The sequence below is a fragment of the Pan paniscus genome, chromosome 18, assembly GCF_029289425.2.
Source record: "Pan paniscus chromosome 18, NHGRI_mPanPan1-v2.0_pri, whole genome shotgun sequence".
NCBI lineage: Eukaryota > Metazoa > Chordata > Mammalia > Primates > Hominidae > Pan > Pan paniscus.
In genome coordinates, this window is record NC_073267.2 from 77,807,355 (window position 1) to 77,824,144 (window position 16,790).

At 49.3% G+C, this 16,790-nt stretch overlaps 1 protein-coding gene across 3 annotated transcripts in view; it reads left to right on the plus strand.

Moving 5' to 3' along the window:
• The first annotated feature begins 4,540 nt into the window (after positions 1-4,540).
• The window catches only part of SLC7A6 (solute carrier family 7 member 6), a 36,617-nt gene continuing 24,367 nt past the window's right edge, over positions 4,541-16,790 (plus strand). For 2 of the 3 annotated variants that reach the window (XR_010110275.1, XM_063597693.1), the window contains exons 1-4: positions 4,541-5,718; positions 7,075-7,125; positions 12,254-12,340; positions 13,989-14,547. Coding sequence is in view for 2 of the 3 variants with exons in the window: in XM_063597693.1 (XP_063453763.1) it covers positions 12,275-12,340; positions 13,989-14,547 (625 nt within the window). In the remaining variant the exon portion in view is untranslated. The remainder of the gene's footprint in view (positions 5,719-7,074; positions 7,126-12,253; positions 12,341-13,988; positions 14,548-16,790) is intronic. The other variant, XM_063597694.1, reaches the window with a different exon arrangement.

The window sequence follows — 16,790 nt, forward strand, 5'->3', positions numbered from 1 at the left end:
TCAGGAGTTCAAGACCAGCCTGGCCAACATGGTGAAACCCCATATCTACTAAAAATACAAAATTAGTCAGGTGTGGTGGCACATGCCTTGTAGTCCTAGCTACTCTGGAGGCCGAGACAGGAGAATCACTGGAACCTGGGAGGCGGAGGCTGCAGTGAGCCAAGATGGCACCACTGCACTCCAGCCTGAGCAAGACAGAGCGAGATACATCTCAAAAAAAAAAAAAAAAAAAAAAGATGAAATAAATCTGTAGTCCCAAGTAGGAAGCTGAGGCAGGAAGATCGCTTGAAACCAGGAGTTCGAGGCTGCAGTGAGCTATGATCACACCTGTGAATAGCCATTGCACTGCAGCCTGGGCAACAGCAAGATCTCTAAAAGCAAAGGAAAAGAATGGTTACAAATAAATGTATCCTGCAGGGTGGTCCTGAGGAACACTGATGGTGTTGGAGAACATCTGATTCAGGGTGTGGTGTACATGGGGCTTTCAGCTGATGGGCTACGTAACTGGGTGTGAGACTGCAAAGCCAGAGGGAGCTGGCATATGGTGTTTTTTTTTTTTTTTTTTTTGAGATGGACTTTCGCTCTTATTGCCCAGGCTGGAGTGCAATGGCGCGATCTCGGCTTACTGCAACCTCTGCCTCCTGGGTTAAAGCGATTCTCCTGCCTCAGCCTCCTGAGTAGCTGCGATTACAGGCATGTGCCACCACACTCGGCTAATTTTGTATTTTTAGTAGAGACGGGGTTTCTCCATGTTGGTCAGGCTGGTCTCGAACTCCTGACCTCAGGTGATCTGCCTGCCTCAGCCTCCCAAAGTTGTAGGATTACAGGCGTGAGCCACCAGGCCCGGCTGAGCCGGCATACCTTATATGAAGCTGTGGCAGGGACAAGTGGGCTGGGTGCTGACACAAGTGTCCAGAGCTGTCCTTCTGCTCACCCAGGGAGGCCGGAGGAACTGATCTGGGAGGCAAAGGGTGCAAGTCGATTGATCCAAATATATACGTCCACTCACTGACACTTAGGGGAGGGGTTCCAAGCAGAGGGCAGGAGGGCAGCACCAGCGAGGGTTCCTCAAGTATTGTCATCCCAGGCCTGCAGAGAGGAGAATGGAAGGGTTTTAGGCAGGGGAGATACAAAGTCATCGCAATCTGTATTTTAGGAGCATCCCCTACTCTGTGGAGATGGGTTAAGGGGAGCAAGATAGGGATTGGGAAGCCGTTGTGGCTGGAGAGAAGAAAACGAGGTATAGGCCGTGGGAGGAGTGGGGAGGAAGGGTCTGAGGTGCTACCCATCTGTGGCTGGGTCCCTGTCACTGGGTGGCAGGGAGCAGGGTCTTGGGTATGGTCTGGAACCAGAGGACGTGCACTGGTGGTCATAAGGCTGGGGGAAAAGATTCCAGGGCCCTGGAGAAAGTCAGTGCTTGAGGTGTGGACAGGAAATTTCGGAGGAGGGCTCAGGTGCCCATGAGGTCAGGAGGCTCTAGACAGAGAGCCCCAGAGCCACCAGAGGAAAAGGAACTCGAGAGAAAGATGGAGGAGCAAACAGAGGGAGGGGAAAGGGGCAGGAGGTGCAGCTCCCCCAAGAGGGGTGGCAGCCCTCTTGGGAAGATGAGGACAGAGCCCCAGGGAGGCCTGGGGTTGGCAAAGGGAGCCTGCAGTTTCTTTGTGGGTGCGGGGGCCTCAAGGGCTACGAGTCTGAGCTGTGCGTGTGTTTGGACAAGTCCCCAGAGTGTGTGTCTTCCTGGGGTTCCTAGACTGCGAGTGGCGGAGGCCGTTTGGATCCCTGTGTGAGCTGTAGGGGGCGCCCTGGGCGTCGGGCCCAGGTCAAGTGCGAGATAGGAACGGGGTGCGGGGGCCGATGAGAGCTCCCCGCGGGAATGTCCGGTGTGGACGCCCTCGGAGGCCCCATCTAACTCCAGGGCGGCGAGCGTGGCCGGGCCCAGTTCACGGGCTGCTCGAGCCCTGACGAGGCAGCTGGGGGCTGTCTGGCGTCCACGCTCACGTTCTGGGCCGGCGGACCCCGTACCGGCCAGGCCGTGGCGGCCACGGGGGCCCGGAAGCGCCGCCGCCAGCTGGCCCCGCACGGAACTGTGTCCCGACGCGGCGCGCGCTGTCGCGATCCGGCGGCGGGTGACGTGGCGGGGCGGGGCCTGAGCTGCCGCGGCGGCGGCGGCGCGACCGAGCATCCTGGCGGCGCCGGGCCACTGGGAGGTAACGGGCTGGGCCATGGGCGGGCGCGCCGGGAGCGGGGCCGGGGCTGGGCCGCGTTCTGTGGGAGCCGAACCCTGTGGGTCTTCGCTGCCGCCGTCGGGAGCGGGATGCGGCCCAGAAACAGCGCGGGGCTGGCCGATCGGGGCCGCGCGAGAGGCGCTGCGGGTGAGGGGGGGCGCCACGAGGAGAGAGGGACCTCGAGCGTGAGGGCCGAGTGTGGGAGAAACGCTGTATGGGTGCGAGCCCCGGAGGCTGATGGTGACCGCGAGGGAGCCAGTCTTGGGGTGTGCTGGCGACGCGGCGAGTGTGAGGGAGACCGGGGGTGTGTGTGGAGAGGGAAACCCCAGGTGCGAGGGTGACCGGGACGCTGAGTGCGCGGGCCGCGCCGCGAGCGTGAGACTTGCGATGGTGACCCTGAGTGGGACTGTGACTGCGCCTCCGACTGCAGGACGGAGAACCTGTGCTGTGTGGCGGCCGCGGTGGGGCAAAGAAAGACGCGGGCTCAGGACCTCAGGAGCCAGGCTTCCTGGGGCTGTCGCAAGAATGACGATTATCATTTTAAAATCAGTCCTTTTACTTTAGAGAATGCCGCAAGGTTTTGTGGCGTGCTGGAGCCTGGAGCGTTGGGCTGCTGGCGCTGGGGAACCCGCGTGCCCCTGGTGATTATGGCTCTTTTGAGCGTCCCTATAGCCTGTCATCTTGTGTGACTATCTCTCCTGAATGTGGGGAGATAGACGTGAAACATTCTGAAAATTCTTTGCTGGGCTCTAAGCAAACATGTTGTGTAATGGTCAGTATAAATAGGAATCAGGGTGTCGGCGAACACGTTTTTGAGTACCTCTTGTGTGCCCTGGGCTTGGTGACACAGTTAAAAAGAATTCAGTCTCTGCCCTTGATAGGGGAAAAAGCCAGGGCAGCTCATCTCGCAGGGCGGCAGTTCAGTGCCCAGCCATCCGGAGCTTGTCTCTCAGAACTGCTCCCAGATTTCAGATCTGGGAGGAGCAGACTTGAAAGACTGTAAGTACTTCCTTATATCAGTTCCACCTCTTTTTGGTGGCGGTGAGGCCTCTTGGGGACCTGCCCAGGCTGCCTGCATTACTCAGGTCCCATGTGTGCTGCGCAGACGGCTTTTGCTTCCCAACTTTGATCTCAGATCGTTATTCAAGTCGTTACACTGGAGTTTATTTTCCTGGCAAGTGTGTGGAAAACCACCAGCCTGATTTTCTCCTCTCTTCCTCTCCTTGTCCTCCTTCCCTATTTGGCCATGGATGTATTTTTATTGCATATACCGGTTTTATGATCCCCATCTCCCTGGAACTTCTTAGTAGAAGAAATTTCCTGACCTTTATGCTTCCTGCTGTAATTTCTTGGATGTATATTAGTTTCTAAAAAAGTTATGCAGGCCGGGCGCGGTGGCTCAGTCCTGTAATCCCAGCACTTTGGGAGGCCGAGGCAGGCGGATCACGAGGTCAGGAGATCGAGACCATCCTGGCTAACACGGTGAAATCCCGTCTCTACTAAAAATACAAAAATTGAGCCGGGTGTGGTGGTGGGCACCTGTAGTCCCACCTACTCGGGAGGCTGAGGCAGGAGAATGGCTTGAACCCGGGAGGCGGAGGTTGCAGTGAGCCAAGATTGCGCCATTGCACTCTAGCCTGGGCGACAGAGCGAGACTCCATCTCCAAAAAAAAAGCAAAAAGTTATGTAAACGGTGCCCACGGGACCTGGGGCCCCAGAGCTGCCTAGACATACATGATTTAATGTGACAAGGCCAGTTCTCTGACAGGTTTGGGCTGGCTACTTCAGTTATACCCACCCTGTGGGTGTCATGGAACCTGCTAGTAATTAGGACTGCCCCTGCCGGGCATGTAAAATTTAGATTTTACAAGGAAATATCATTCTGCTGCTTTCTTGGTTAATTAAAAATAATTACATATATATATATTTAAATCAGCTTTCTCAGGTTAAAAGAGTTCATTTTTTGATCAGTTCCCTCCCACTCTTTGTTGCAGAGTTTATGTGGCCGAGGCAGACAAGTGGAATTAGGCCTTGCTGCAGGGGACTTCATTTCCTTCTCAGTACTGGACCCATTTATGAGGAGGTGGCTTATGAAAGTGTGATGTTCGCGTATTTCTTGACAGGTGAATATTGTTGCGCTGTCTTTTCTTTTGTTTGTGTGATTTACAAAGAGTTTTTACTTGTATACAGTGTGAATACAATACTAGTAAACAGAATGGCTTACACATAATTAACAACTCTTTAGTATTACACATTAAATAACACTGTAATTTATTATAAAAATATACATTTATTTATATTACAATTCTTTATAAAGAGTAATTGTGGTGGGTTTTTTCTTTTTTTTTTTTTTTTGGAGACAGTGTCTCACTCTGTCACCCAGGCTGGGGTGTGGTGGCGCGATCTCTGCTCACTGCAACCTCTGCCTCCTGGATTCAAGCGATTCTCCTGCCTCAGCCTCCCAAGTAGCTGGGATTACAGGCGCCCGCCACCATGCCCAGCTAATTATTGTATTTTTAGTAGAGACGGGGCTTTACCATGTTGGCCAGGCTGGTCACGAACTCCTGAGCTCAGGCAATCTGCCCGTCTCAGCCTCCCAATTGTGGTGGATTTTTTTTTTTTTTTTTTTTTTTTTGAGAAGGAATTTCGCTCTCATTGCCCTGGCTGGAGTGCAATGGTGCGATCTTGGCTCACTGTAACCTCCACCTCCCGGGTTCAAGTGATTCTCATGCCTCAGCTTCCCGAGTAACTGGGATTACAGGTGCCCACCACCATGCCCGGACAATTTTTTGTATTTTTAGCAGAGATAGGGTTTCACTATGTTGGCCAGGCTGGTCCCGAACTCCTGACCTCAGGCGATCCACCCACCTCAGCCTCCCAAAATGCGGGATTACAGGTGTGAGACACCGCGCCTGGCCATAACTCAGAGAGTTTTATAAGAAAAAGTCTTCTGTGTTTTCACCATAGTTAAGATTTTGATTCAATCAGAGGGGGGAATAAAAAGATTTTGATGTATTTCTCTGTGATATAGCAAAATATTTTTTGGTCTTCAGCCCGTTTCCTAGCATACTACTCCTAAAATACTTAGAAAGATCAAAGTAATGTCTTTTTGTATGCTGATGGCTGGTGGCTGGCAGCCCCTAGAAAGCTTCAGGATGGGGGCTGGTCACTGGAAAGACCAAGTCAGGATTAGAGGGTTGGGACTTTGAGCCCTACCCCCAACCTCCGGGGAGGGGAGAAAGGAGGAGGGTGAGGTTAAGTTGATCACCAATGGCCAGTGGCTTAATCACTCATGCCTATGTAATGAAGCCTCTATAAAAACCCAAGAGGCCGGGGGTTTGGGGAGCTTCCGGATAGCTGGACACGTGGAGGTTCCTGGATGGTACTTCTCCCTGGGAGGACAAGGAAAGTCTGTGACCCTTCCCCCATATGTGGCTCTGCAAACCTCTTCATCTGTATCCTTTGTAATAGCCTTTATAATATACCAGTAAAGGTAAGTAAGTGTTTCTCTGAGTTCTGTGAGCCGCTCTAGCAAATTAATTGAACTGAAAGAGGAGTCTTGGGAGCCCCAACTTGAAACAGTTCAGTCAGAAGTTCAGGAGGCCTGGATTTGTGCCAGGTATCCTGTGGGGGAGGGGCAGTCTTGTGGAACTGAGCCCTTCTGCTGTGGGATCTGATGCTGTCTCCAGGTAGATAGTGTTGGGATTGAACTGGAGGACACTCAGCTGGTGTCCCTGGGGAGAAATGATTGCTTGTTAGTGGGGAACCCTCCCCCTCCGGCATTTGGTCACAGAACTCTTCTGTGTTGATTATTGTGGTGTGAGAGTACGCAGTAAAAATGGTTTTGAGTTTTTCCAAACATTCTCAATAGCATTTTTTCCTTTAGTCATTATAAAAATTTTGGTTTCAAATCCACTTTGTAAAACTTGCTTTGTAATCGAGCTTTTCCCCCTTTCATCCCGTTTTCTGATGTAATTGAATTGTGATAAATTCATTTATTCCAAAAATTGCTTGTGGCAGTTTCGTGGTTAAATTTTCATGGGGAAATTTTGGTAGTCTGTTAAATTCCTTTATTACCTGCTGCAGGAGACTGCAGGAATTTAAAATTAAAAAAAATTTTTTTGTTGGCTGGGTGTGGGGCTCATGCCTGTAATCCCAGCACTTTGGGAAGCCGAGGCAGGCGGATCACCTGAGGTCCCAGGAGTCCGAGACCAGCCTGACCAATATGGTGAAACCCCGTCTCTACATTTACAAAAAATTAGCCGGGTGTGGTGGCGCATGCCTGTAATCCCAGCTACTTGGAAAGCTGAGGCAGAAGAATAGCTTGAACCCAGGAGGCGGAGGTTGCAGTGAGCCAAGATCGCGTCTTTGCACTCCAGCTTGGGCAACAAGAGCGGAACTCTGTCTCAAAAAAAAAAAAAAAAAAAAATTTTTTTTTTTTGTTTTTGCCATGTTGCCCAGGTTGGTCTCAAACTCCTGGCCTCAAGCCATCTTCTTACCTTGGCCTCTCAAAAGTGCTGGGATTACAGGCTTGAGCCACTGCACCCAGCCTAATTTTTTGTATTTTTTTTTTGTAGAGATGGGGTTTTGCCATGTTACCCAGGCTGAGAGAGATTGATATTGTGTGTGATCCTCACATACCAATTTCTCTCTTTTTTTTGTTTGTGGCACCTGTAACTAATTGGAAGTAGCAATTTCTCTTACGAATTGGATAAAAATTGAGGGAAAAGGATAGCCATTTCAGGAGGGTGATCTGGTAGAATTTTGATGCCCTCTCATAATGCCTAGCTGGAGGTAATGTCTTAATAATTGACCTCTTGAATCAACGATTTTCATTCCATTGTTGCAGAGGGTCTGCAGATCTACTCTGGGGACAGGATAGACAACACGTCTCACACAGGTACGCACTGCTGTTTTTGGAATGTATGTAGCTGCTGTTGTGATTAATTAAATGCAGATTCCTTCAAAACAGAGTCTTAGTAGCTTTTGGCCATTATTTATTCTTCTTTATCAATTGTTACCTGAAGAATAAGTACTGTGACAGAAAATGTCTGATGTTAATACAGCCAGTTCACCTACCTTCCTTCCTCTCTCCTTCCCTCCTTCCCTCTTCCCTCCTTCCCTCCTTCCTTCCTTCCTTCTTTTCTTCCTTTTGTAGAGACAGAGGTCTCCCTATGTTGCCCAGGCTGGTCTTGAACTTGGCCTCAAGTGATCTTCCCTCCCTTCTTGGCTTCCCACTGACTGGCCAGACATTTTACTTGTTTTTTTGGAGACCAGGTCTCACTGAAGTGCCCAGGCTGGAGTGCAGTGGTGCGATCTCTCAGCTCACTGCAACCTCTGACTCCCAGGTTCAAGGGATCATCCTGTCTTAGCCTCCTGAGTAGCTGGGACTACAGGCATGCATCACTATGCCTGGCTAATTTTTATATTTTTTGTAGAGACAGGGTCTTGCTGTGTTGCCCAGGCTGGTCTCAAACTCCTGGGCTCAAGTGATTCCCCCTGCCTCAGCCTCCCAAAGTGCAGGGATTATAGGTGTGGGCCACCGTGCCCGGCTTGACATTTTTACGTTTAAATATGCTATAATCCCATAATACATTACTACTATTTTTGTTTTGAGTAGTCAGTTATATTCTAAAGTTATTAAAAGTGAGCAAAAATGTGGTTGGACGCGGTGGCTCACACCTGTAATCCCAGCACTTTGGGAGGCGGAGGTGAGTGGATTACCTGAGGTCGGGAGTTCGAGACCAGCCTCACCAACATGGAGAAACCCCGTCTCTACTAAAAATACAAAATTAGCTGGGGCCGGGCGTCGTGGCTCACAGCTGTAATCCCAGCACTTTGGGAGGCCGAGGCGGGCGGATCACGAGGTCAAGAGATCGAGACCATCCTGGCCAACATGGTGAAACCCCGTCTCTACTAAAAATAAAAAAATTAGCTGGGTGTGGGGCATGTGCCTGTAATCCCAGCTACTCATGAGGCTGAGGCAGGAGAATTGTTTGAACTTGGGAGGCAGAGGTTGTGGTGAGCCGAGATGGAGCCACTGCACTCCAGCGTGGGCGACGAGCGAAACTCCGTCTAAAAAAAAAAGAGCAAAAATACGTATTTAAAAAATATTTACCTAGGCTATTTGATATTGCCCCACAGGTTGATGTTCTGTTCTATTTTTTCACTTTTTCCATTTTGACCCTTTTGGTTTTCATCTCACTGCTAAAGTTCCACATTTGTTTCTGCATGCTGTTCAACTTTTTCAGTAGAACCTTAAATGTATCAAACACAATTATTTTAAATTCCTTGTTTGATGTTTCCATTATCTGGGTCATCTCTCAATATGGTCCTATTGATTACTTTACCTCTTGATAGTGGGTTGTTTTTCTTGCTTTTTTTATGTTGCTTGTAACTTGTTACTGATTGCCAGATACCGTGTGTGGAACAGTAGAGACTGAGGTATATAGTATTTATTTTGGGAACTGGGTACAGCTCTTCTTTGCTACACTGTTTGTATGGGAGTTTGAACTCCTAGTCAGGAGACAGTAGTGTTTGGGTGTTATTGTTGCTATGGTTACGTTAGGTGCACCAATGGCTTCAAATTCTTCTCATGTTTCCTTGCCAGCTTACGGTTGGTTTGCTGGAGGGAGGCTTTTTCTCAGTGGTTATCCTCCATCCATACCCTCAGTTTATTAGCCAGGCATGGTAGTGCACACCTGTAGTCCCAGCTACTTGGGAGGCTGAGGCAGGAGAATCCCTCGAACCCAGGAGGTGGAGGTTACAGTGAGCCAAGATTGTACCACTGCACTGCAGCCTGCGTGACAAAGCAAGACTCTGTCTCAAAAAAAAAAAAAAGAAAGAAAAAAGGTCTCACTCGGTCATCTCACTCTGTCACCGAGGCTGGAGTGCCCGTAGTGCCATCATGGTTCACTGCAGCCTCCCAACTCCTGAACTCAAACTTACCTCTTAGCTTTCTGAGTAAATAGCTGGGGCTATAGGCGTGTGCCATCATGCCTGGCTACTTTTTAATTTTTTTTGTAGAGATGGGGTCTTGCTATGTTGCCCAGGCTGGTCTCGAACTCTTGGCCTCAAGTTCCTCCAGCCTTAGCCTCCAGAGTAGCTGAGATTACAGGTGTAAGCCACTGCGTCCAGCCACCCTCAGCTTTAGGATTTCTCTGTGCACCTATGCCTCAGTGCACAGTCTCAGTGGTAGACTACTGTTGCTTGTTCCTGGGTGCTTGCTAACCTGGTGGTAGGGAGTAGGGATTTCTCTGTTGTCTGGTTCAGCCTCAGTCTTAAGCAGGCCCTGTTTGTTTCCCTGGGTCTTGGGAGTGGATCTTTCTGGGTGCTCCTGCCCTTTTCCCAGGAGAAAGACACCTCCAGTGGTCTTGCCCAGAATTTCCTACCCCTCCTCCAGGCATAGAGGTTTTTTTTTCTTTTATCCTGCCCCAGCTGCCTCAGGAGTGACAGAGTTTGCTGCCCTTTCCCAGGGGTTTATGGTTTTTATTCTTTAGAGGAGAAGGGTATAGGTTGGCCTTTGTATTTTCCCTCCCATAAGCCAGCACTACCAAGAGAGGTTTTCTCAGGTTACTTGCCCAGTATTTCTTCTGAGTAACCACTGAGGTCTATGGAAAAAACCTGAGTGTCTGTGGCTCTTACTAACCCACACTTGACATTTGGTAATTTTTAAAAAAATTTACTTGAATTCTTCTGACTCACCTAAATGGTGGTCTCATCTTTCTCCCACTGCCACAGGTGAGCCAGACCTTGTATCTCTCTATCTCCCTGGAGGTGGCCGTCTTTCCATCAGTTTCAATCTAGTTGGTTGCCCTGTAACTTCAGCTTTCTGATGGCTCCAAGAAAAATTGTTGTTTGTCACTGGAGTGGGAATGTGCTATCCATCCTGAGTGGAAGCTGGAAGTTGAGGACTTTCCATTTTATATTGGATTTTTTTTTTTGAAACAGAGTCTCGCTCTGTTGCCCAGGCTGGAATGCAGTGGCATGATAATGGCTCACCGCAGCCCTGACCTCCTTGGCTCAAGAAATACTCCCACCTTGGCCTCCCAAGTAGCTGGCATGTGCCACCGTGCCTGGCTAATTTTTGTATTTTTTGTAGAGATGGGGTCTTGCTGTGTTGTCCAGGCTGGTCTCGGACTCCTGGGCTCAAGCAATCCTCTTGCCTCAGCCTCCCAAAGTGGTGGATTACAGGTGTGGACCACTGTGCCTGGCCTAGTTTTTTCTTATTTCATTTTTTTATAGAGACGGAACCTCCCTATGTTGCCCAGGCTACTCCTGAACTCCTGGCTTCAGGCAATCCTCTGGCCTTGGTCTCCCAAAATACTAGGATTATAGGCGTGAGTCATCATGTCTGCTCCCATTTTATTTGTGCTTTTTGTTGTTTGTTTTTTGAGACAGGGTCTCTGTCACCCAGGCGGGAGTGCAATGGTGTGATCATGGCTCACTGCAGCCTCAACCTTCTTGGGCTCAGGTGATCCTCCCACTTCAGCCTCCTGAGTAACTAAGACTACAGGTGTGTGCCACCATGCCCAGCTAACTTTTGTAGTTTTTTGGTGTAGACAGGGTTTTGCCATTGCCCAGGCTGGTCTCCTGGGCTCAAGTGATCCACCTGCTTTGGCCTCCCAAAGTGCTGGGATCACAGGTGTGCACCACTGTGCCCTGCCAAGGTGAAGTTTAGATATGGAGAGAAGGTAAGGGATGGCCCTGGGGTTGTATGTGTAGCCAAGCCAGCCTGGGACTTAGTCATGTGCTCTTGGGAGCTGCTAGGGTTACATCACAATTTTGCTCTTGGGTGTTTAGCAAAGAGGTAGGAACTTTAACTACTTTTGCCAAGGACAGGCTCTTGATAACAATTGCATTTCTCTTTTCTTTTTTTTTTTTGAGACAGAGTCTTGCTCTGTCACCAGACTGGAGTGCAGTGGCGCTATCTTGGCTCACTGCAACCTCCGCCTCCCAGGTTCAGGTGATTCTCCTGCCTCAGCCTCCTGAGTAGCTGGGACTACAAGTGCATGCCACCACGCCCAGCTAAATTTTTTTGTATTTTTATTAGAGACCGGGTTTCACCATGTTGGCCAGGATGGTCTCAATCTCTTGGCCTTGTGATCTGCCCGCCTCAGCCTCCCAAAGTGCTGGGATTACAGGCGTGAGCCACTGCGCCCAGCATGCATTTTGTTACTGAATGAAGATAAAGAAGCCTGGCATGGTGGCTCACACCTGTAATTTCAGCACTTCAGGAGGCCAAGGTAGGAGGATCAGTTGAGGCCAGGAGTTCAAGACCAGCCTGGGCAACATAGTGAAACACTGTCTCTACAGACAAATTACAAAAAAAAATTAATAAATACATAAATAAATAGCTGGGCATGGTGGCAAGCACCTTTAGTCCTAGCTACTCATGAGGCCGAGATAGAGGACTGCTTGAACCTAGGAGTTGGAGGCTGCAGTGAGCTATGATTGCATGATTGCACTCCAGCCTGGGTGACAAAGTGAGACCTTGTCTCTTGAATAAAAAAAAGAGAGAGAGACTGAAAGAGAAAAAAGTCTTATCTGCCTTCAGTTTTGTGTGATTCTGCTACTCTCCTTGGCTGAAGGAGTCCTTAACCTTCCAGCAGGAACTTTGTCTTTCATTCAGGTGCTGCGACTGAAATTCTAGGCATGAGGTCTTGTGGGGCTGTGACTGTGCCCCACCTCTCTAAATAAGGCCACTGGGTAGTTTCGCCGTGTATTTGACAAACCTGATAAAGCCATATCAGTGACACCAGTGCCAGGTTTTATGAATACAAAGGGAATACCTAGTAACCTCAATCCCTCCTCCCAGCTAGAGTCTGATGGAATAGGGGGAGCTGTATTGGTCACTGGGGTCAGATTTCTCTGCTTGTCTCCATGCTGACTTGGGTAGAAAAGGCATCCTAGGTCTCTTTGTACCTGACTCTTATGTGAGACTATAGGCTCCCCAGCTGTGTACTGGTTTTGTTCTAATGGATGCCTGGGCTCACCTGACAGGCACATGAAAATAAATATGTTTCCAGGTGCCTGCACAGGAAACCTGCATGGCTTGGTGCCAGAGTGAGAGCAAAAGTGGTGCTGCCTTAAAGCTCAGCCTCACTGAAGCAGAGGTAGGCTGCCTTCACTCCTGGGACTGGGGGAAGGCTTCACTAGGGCCTAGGAGGAGCTTTTTTACTTGGTCTCAGGTCCAGACTTGAAGGGGTTTGGGACAGGGAAGGCAGGAGTTTTGGGTGGGGACTGTGGAGATCAGCATTTCCCCTAAGAACTACTCACTCTTGACTCTCTGTGGTTTCCTTGCTCTGAGCTCCTTGAGGCCAGATTCGGGCTCATCACATACACATTTGTTGAACAGATAAGAGACTTCTGGAAAGATGATGTGCTTGCCGATCCTGTTCCTATTGCTGATTCTTGGAGGTTATCTCTGTGACCTTAAAGGACTAACTCGTGGGTGGGAATCAAATGGCCCACCAGATTTCTTCTGAAGATGAGATGGGATCAAAGGATCAGAAGTGTGACTGGCACAGGAGTTGAGGGAGGGAGAAGATCACGCTGGGTGCAGGGTCAGGAAGGTGCTTATTTTCCTTTGATAGATTCTGGGTCCTTCATAGGTAGGTTAATGTGGAATCCAACATGAGGGGCATGCTGGGGAAGAAAGCAAATACGCCAGTGGCAAATTAGCCCTGGGTTGGGATGCCCCTGGATGTCCTTTCTCCACCCTGTCTTATTACGTAACCCTTCTCTTTCGGGTACTTTGGAAAAAGAAAGATGTGGAATGGGCAAGCAGCAACATGGGAGAGTGAGGTAGGTGTTGCAGACACAGTGATACCCAGGCATGTATTTTTTTTTTTTTTTTTTTTTGAGACCAAGTCTCGCTCTGTCGCCAGGCAGTGGCGTGATCTTGGCTCACTGCAACCTCTGACTCCCTGGTTCAAGCGATTCTCCTGCCTCAGCCTCCTGAGTGGGGATTACAGGTATGTGTCAACACGCCCAGCTAATTTTTGTAGGTTTAGTAGAGACGGGGTTTCACCATTTTGGCTAGGATGGTCTCGATCTCCTGACCTTGTGGTCCGCCCGCCTCGGCCTCTCAACATGCTGGGATTACAGGTGGGAGCCACTGCGCCCAGCCAGGCGTGTATTTTCATGAGGGACTTTCCCTTGGTTTAGTCACTACAATGACTAAACCTGTCTTAGCATCTTCCTCGCCCTTCCCATCACCTCCTCATGTTCTGTACTGGCCTGAGAGTAGCTGCAGATGTCTCCATGTCTTGCTGGACATTGCAGAAGTCCCAGTTTACATTGAGTAGAGGTGACTGGGCAGGATTACCTGGGTATGGACAGTGAGAAGCCTTTTAGGCTGGTGATGACTGTGTACCAGGTGCAGGGACTCTGGTCTTCTCTGCAGGGCAGGTTTGTGGGTTTTAAGCTGGTGAGAACAGAGCAGAAATCTATAACTCAAGGAGAATCCAATCGTTGGATAAATTTAATGCCAGCCTATTCTGGGCTGCAGGACAGGTATTTGTCATCAGAAGTCATTATCACATCATGCGTGAGCTCTCATGGTGTCTTTCTTGGGAGCAGTGAAGGTCTACCCACTTCTATTGCCCTGTGTTCTATGGTGGGAACTGAGACAGGCCTATTGTAGTTAGGGCTGTGTGCATGGCATGCTGTCCCTAAATAGGAAAATGGGCAGGGAAATCTGGTCTAAATAGAGCCTCACCAGCTCCTGCCCTAGACTGACATACTTGTATTCTTTGCCAGGCCACAGTAAACACAGGTGTGCAGGAACCGTTTGTCATGGAAGCCAGGGAGCCTGGGAGGCCCACACCCACCTACCATCTTGTCCCTAACACCAGCCAGTCCCAGGTGGAAGAAGATGTCAGCTCACCACCTCAAAGGTCCTCCGAAACTATGCAGCTGAAGAAGGAGATCTCCCTGCTGAATGGGGTCAGCCTGGTGGTGGGCAACATGATCGGCTCAGGGATCTTTGTCTCACCCAAGGGTGTGCTGGTACACACTGACTCCTATGGGATGTCACTGATTGTGTGGGCCATTGGTGGGCTCTTCTCTGTTGTGGGTGCCCTTTGTTATGCAGAGCTGGGGACCACCATCACCAAGTCGGGAGCCAGCTACGCTTATATTCTGGAGGCCTTTGGGGGCTTCATTGCCTTCATCCGCCTGTGGGTCTCACTGCTAGTTGTTGAGCCCACCGGTCAGGCCATCATCGCCATCACCTTTGCCAACTACATCATCCAGCCGTCCTTCCCCAGCTGTGATCCCCCATACCTGGCCTGCCGTCTCCTGGCTGCTGCTTGCATATGTAAGTGGGGCCTGAGATTGGGAGGATGTTGGGGGGTGGGGGGTACTACAATAACGGTACTTTAGGCCGGGCGCGGTGGCTCACGCCTGTAATCCCAGCACTTTGGGAGGCTGAGGCGGGCGGATCACCTGAGGTTGGGAGTTCGAGACCAGCCTGACCAACATGGAGAAACCCCGTCTCTACTGAAAAAACAAATATAGCTGGGCGTGGTGGCGCATGCCTGTAATCCCAGCTACTCGGGAGGCTGAGGCAGGAGAATTGCTTGAACCCGGGAGGCGGAGGTTGTGGGGAGCGGAGATCATGCCATTGTGGGCAACAAGAGCAAAACTCTGTCTCCAAAAAAAAAAAAAAAAAAAAAAAGAGATACTTTATATTTGAATAGCATATTTTGCATTTTGGAGGGGAGGGAGGCTTCTTACCTTTTGAGGAAGTAATTTTACCAGTCATTTGGTCCTGAGAGATAAGTAAGCATAAAGGATGGGGATGGGAGAAGTTTGAATCTGTTCGTGGCTTTTGGTGCCTCATATTCCTCCTCTCTTGGCTGCCCTTGTTCTGTTTTGTGGTCTGTGTGACGGGTTGGGGCATGTCTTTTATTTGTCTTGACAGCTGTTTCGATTGAAGTCAACATTGCTAGTTGTAAGCCCAGAAAAAAACCCCACCAGTGTTGAGGCCTTTATTCTGTTGCTAAAGGAAAAAAAAAAGAGTTATTTTATTTCCCAGATTTTTATCTTAAACCAGTTAAAGTCATCAGTGAGAAAGTAGGCTTCACTAGACTGTGGGAGTCCTACGGTGTTAAACCTCAGGCCCACACGACCCTTTCCTGTCTGCCATTGCTGCTCTTTGTGGCTTGCTCTGAGCAGCAGGTACAACAAAACACCTTTTCTTCCTAGTGTATCAGACTTCTTTACACTGACTTTGTAAACAAGCTCTGCCTGCGGCCACATTTGAGTTTCTGCAGATAGAACCTGAGAGATCTCAGTTGATCCCTCTTTATTTTCCTTTTTCTCTTATGGGGTAGTAAGGAGAAAAGATTGCTGTGAATTTACCCAGCCTTGCAGAACTAGTGTTTTAAATGAGAAAGACCCAGAATTCTATGTTCCTTAGCACTGTACTGCCAGAGGTACTTAATAATATTCTGTTCTTTCCACATCTCCGCTTGCAAAAGCATTGGCAGTATATGCAGTTTATCCAGTGTTAAAAATAGCCTGAGAGTACCTTGGAGTTAGCAATAAAGGACTGTAGAATACCCATGCCTCTTGACTTTATGGAATTTGTTAAAGACAAATTAAAGGGAAAACCCTCCATATTCCTTGGGATAGTGAGGGGGAAACAGATACCCTTAGGATTAGGGAAGGCGGCTGCTCAGCTGTATGTCTGATAGGCTTTGGCTAGGGAGACTCTGGTCTGACTGAGCTTTCTAAAAAAGGCAATAATTTTCTGATTATAAAATATGTTTATTAGGCCAGGCATGGTGGCTGACGCCTGTAATCCCAGCACTTTGGGAGGCTGAGGTAGGAGGATTGCTTGAGCTCAGGAATTTGAGACCAACCTGGGCAACATGGTGAGACCCTGTCTCTACAAAAAATCAGATTAGCTGGGCATGTTGGTGTGTGCCTGTGGTCCCAGCAATTCAGGAGGCTGAGATGGGAGGATTTCTTGAGCCCGGGAAGTCGAGGCTGCAGTGAGCTATGATCACGCCACTGCACTCCAGCCTGGGTGACGGAGCAAGACCCTGTCTCCAAACAAAACAAAACAAAACAAAAACCTCACAAAGCATGTTTATTTAGAAAATTAAATTACTCTTAAGTCATCCAAAATCTACCACCAAAAGAAGAGTACTTTTTTTTTTTGAGATGGAGTCTTGCTCTGTCACCCAGGCTGGAGTACAATGGCATGATCTCAGCTCACTGCAACCTCTGCCTCTTGGGTTCAAACGATTCTCTTGCCTCAGCCTCCCGAGTAGCCAGGATTACAGGCGCCCACCACCATGCCCAGCTAATTTTTGTATTTTTAGTAGAGAGGGGGTTTCACCATGTTGGTCAAGCTGGTCGAGAAGAGTACTTTTATTTATTTATTTATTTATTTATTTATTTATTTTGAGACGGAGTCTTGCTCTGTCGCCCAGGCTGGAATGCAGTGGCGCTATCTCGACTCACACCATTCTCCTGCCTCAGCCTCCCGAGTAGCCGGGACTACAGTAGGCGCCCGCCACCGTGCCCGGCTAATTTTTTGTATTTTTAGTA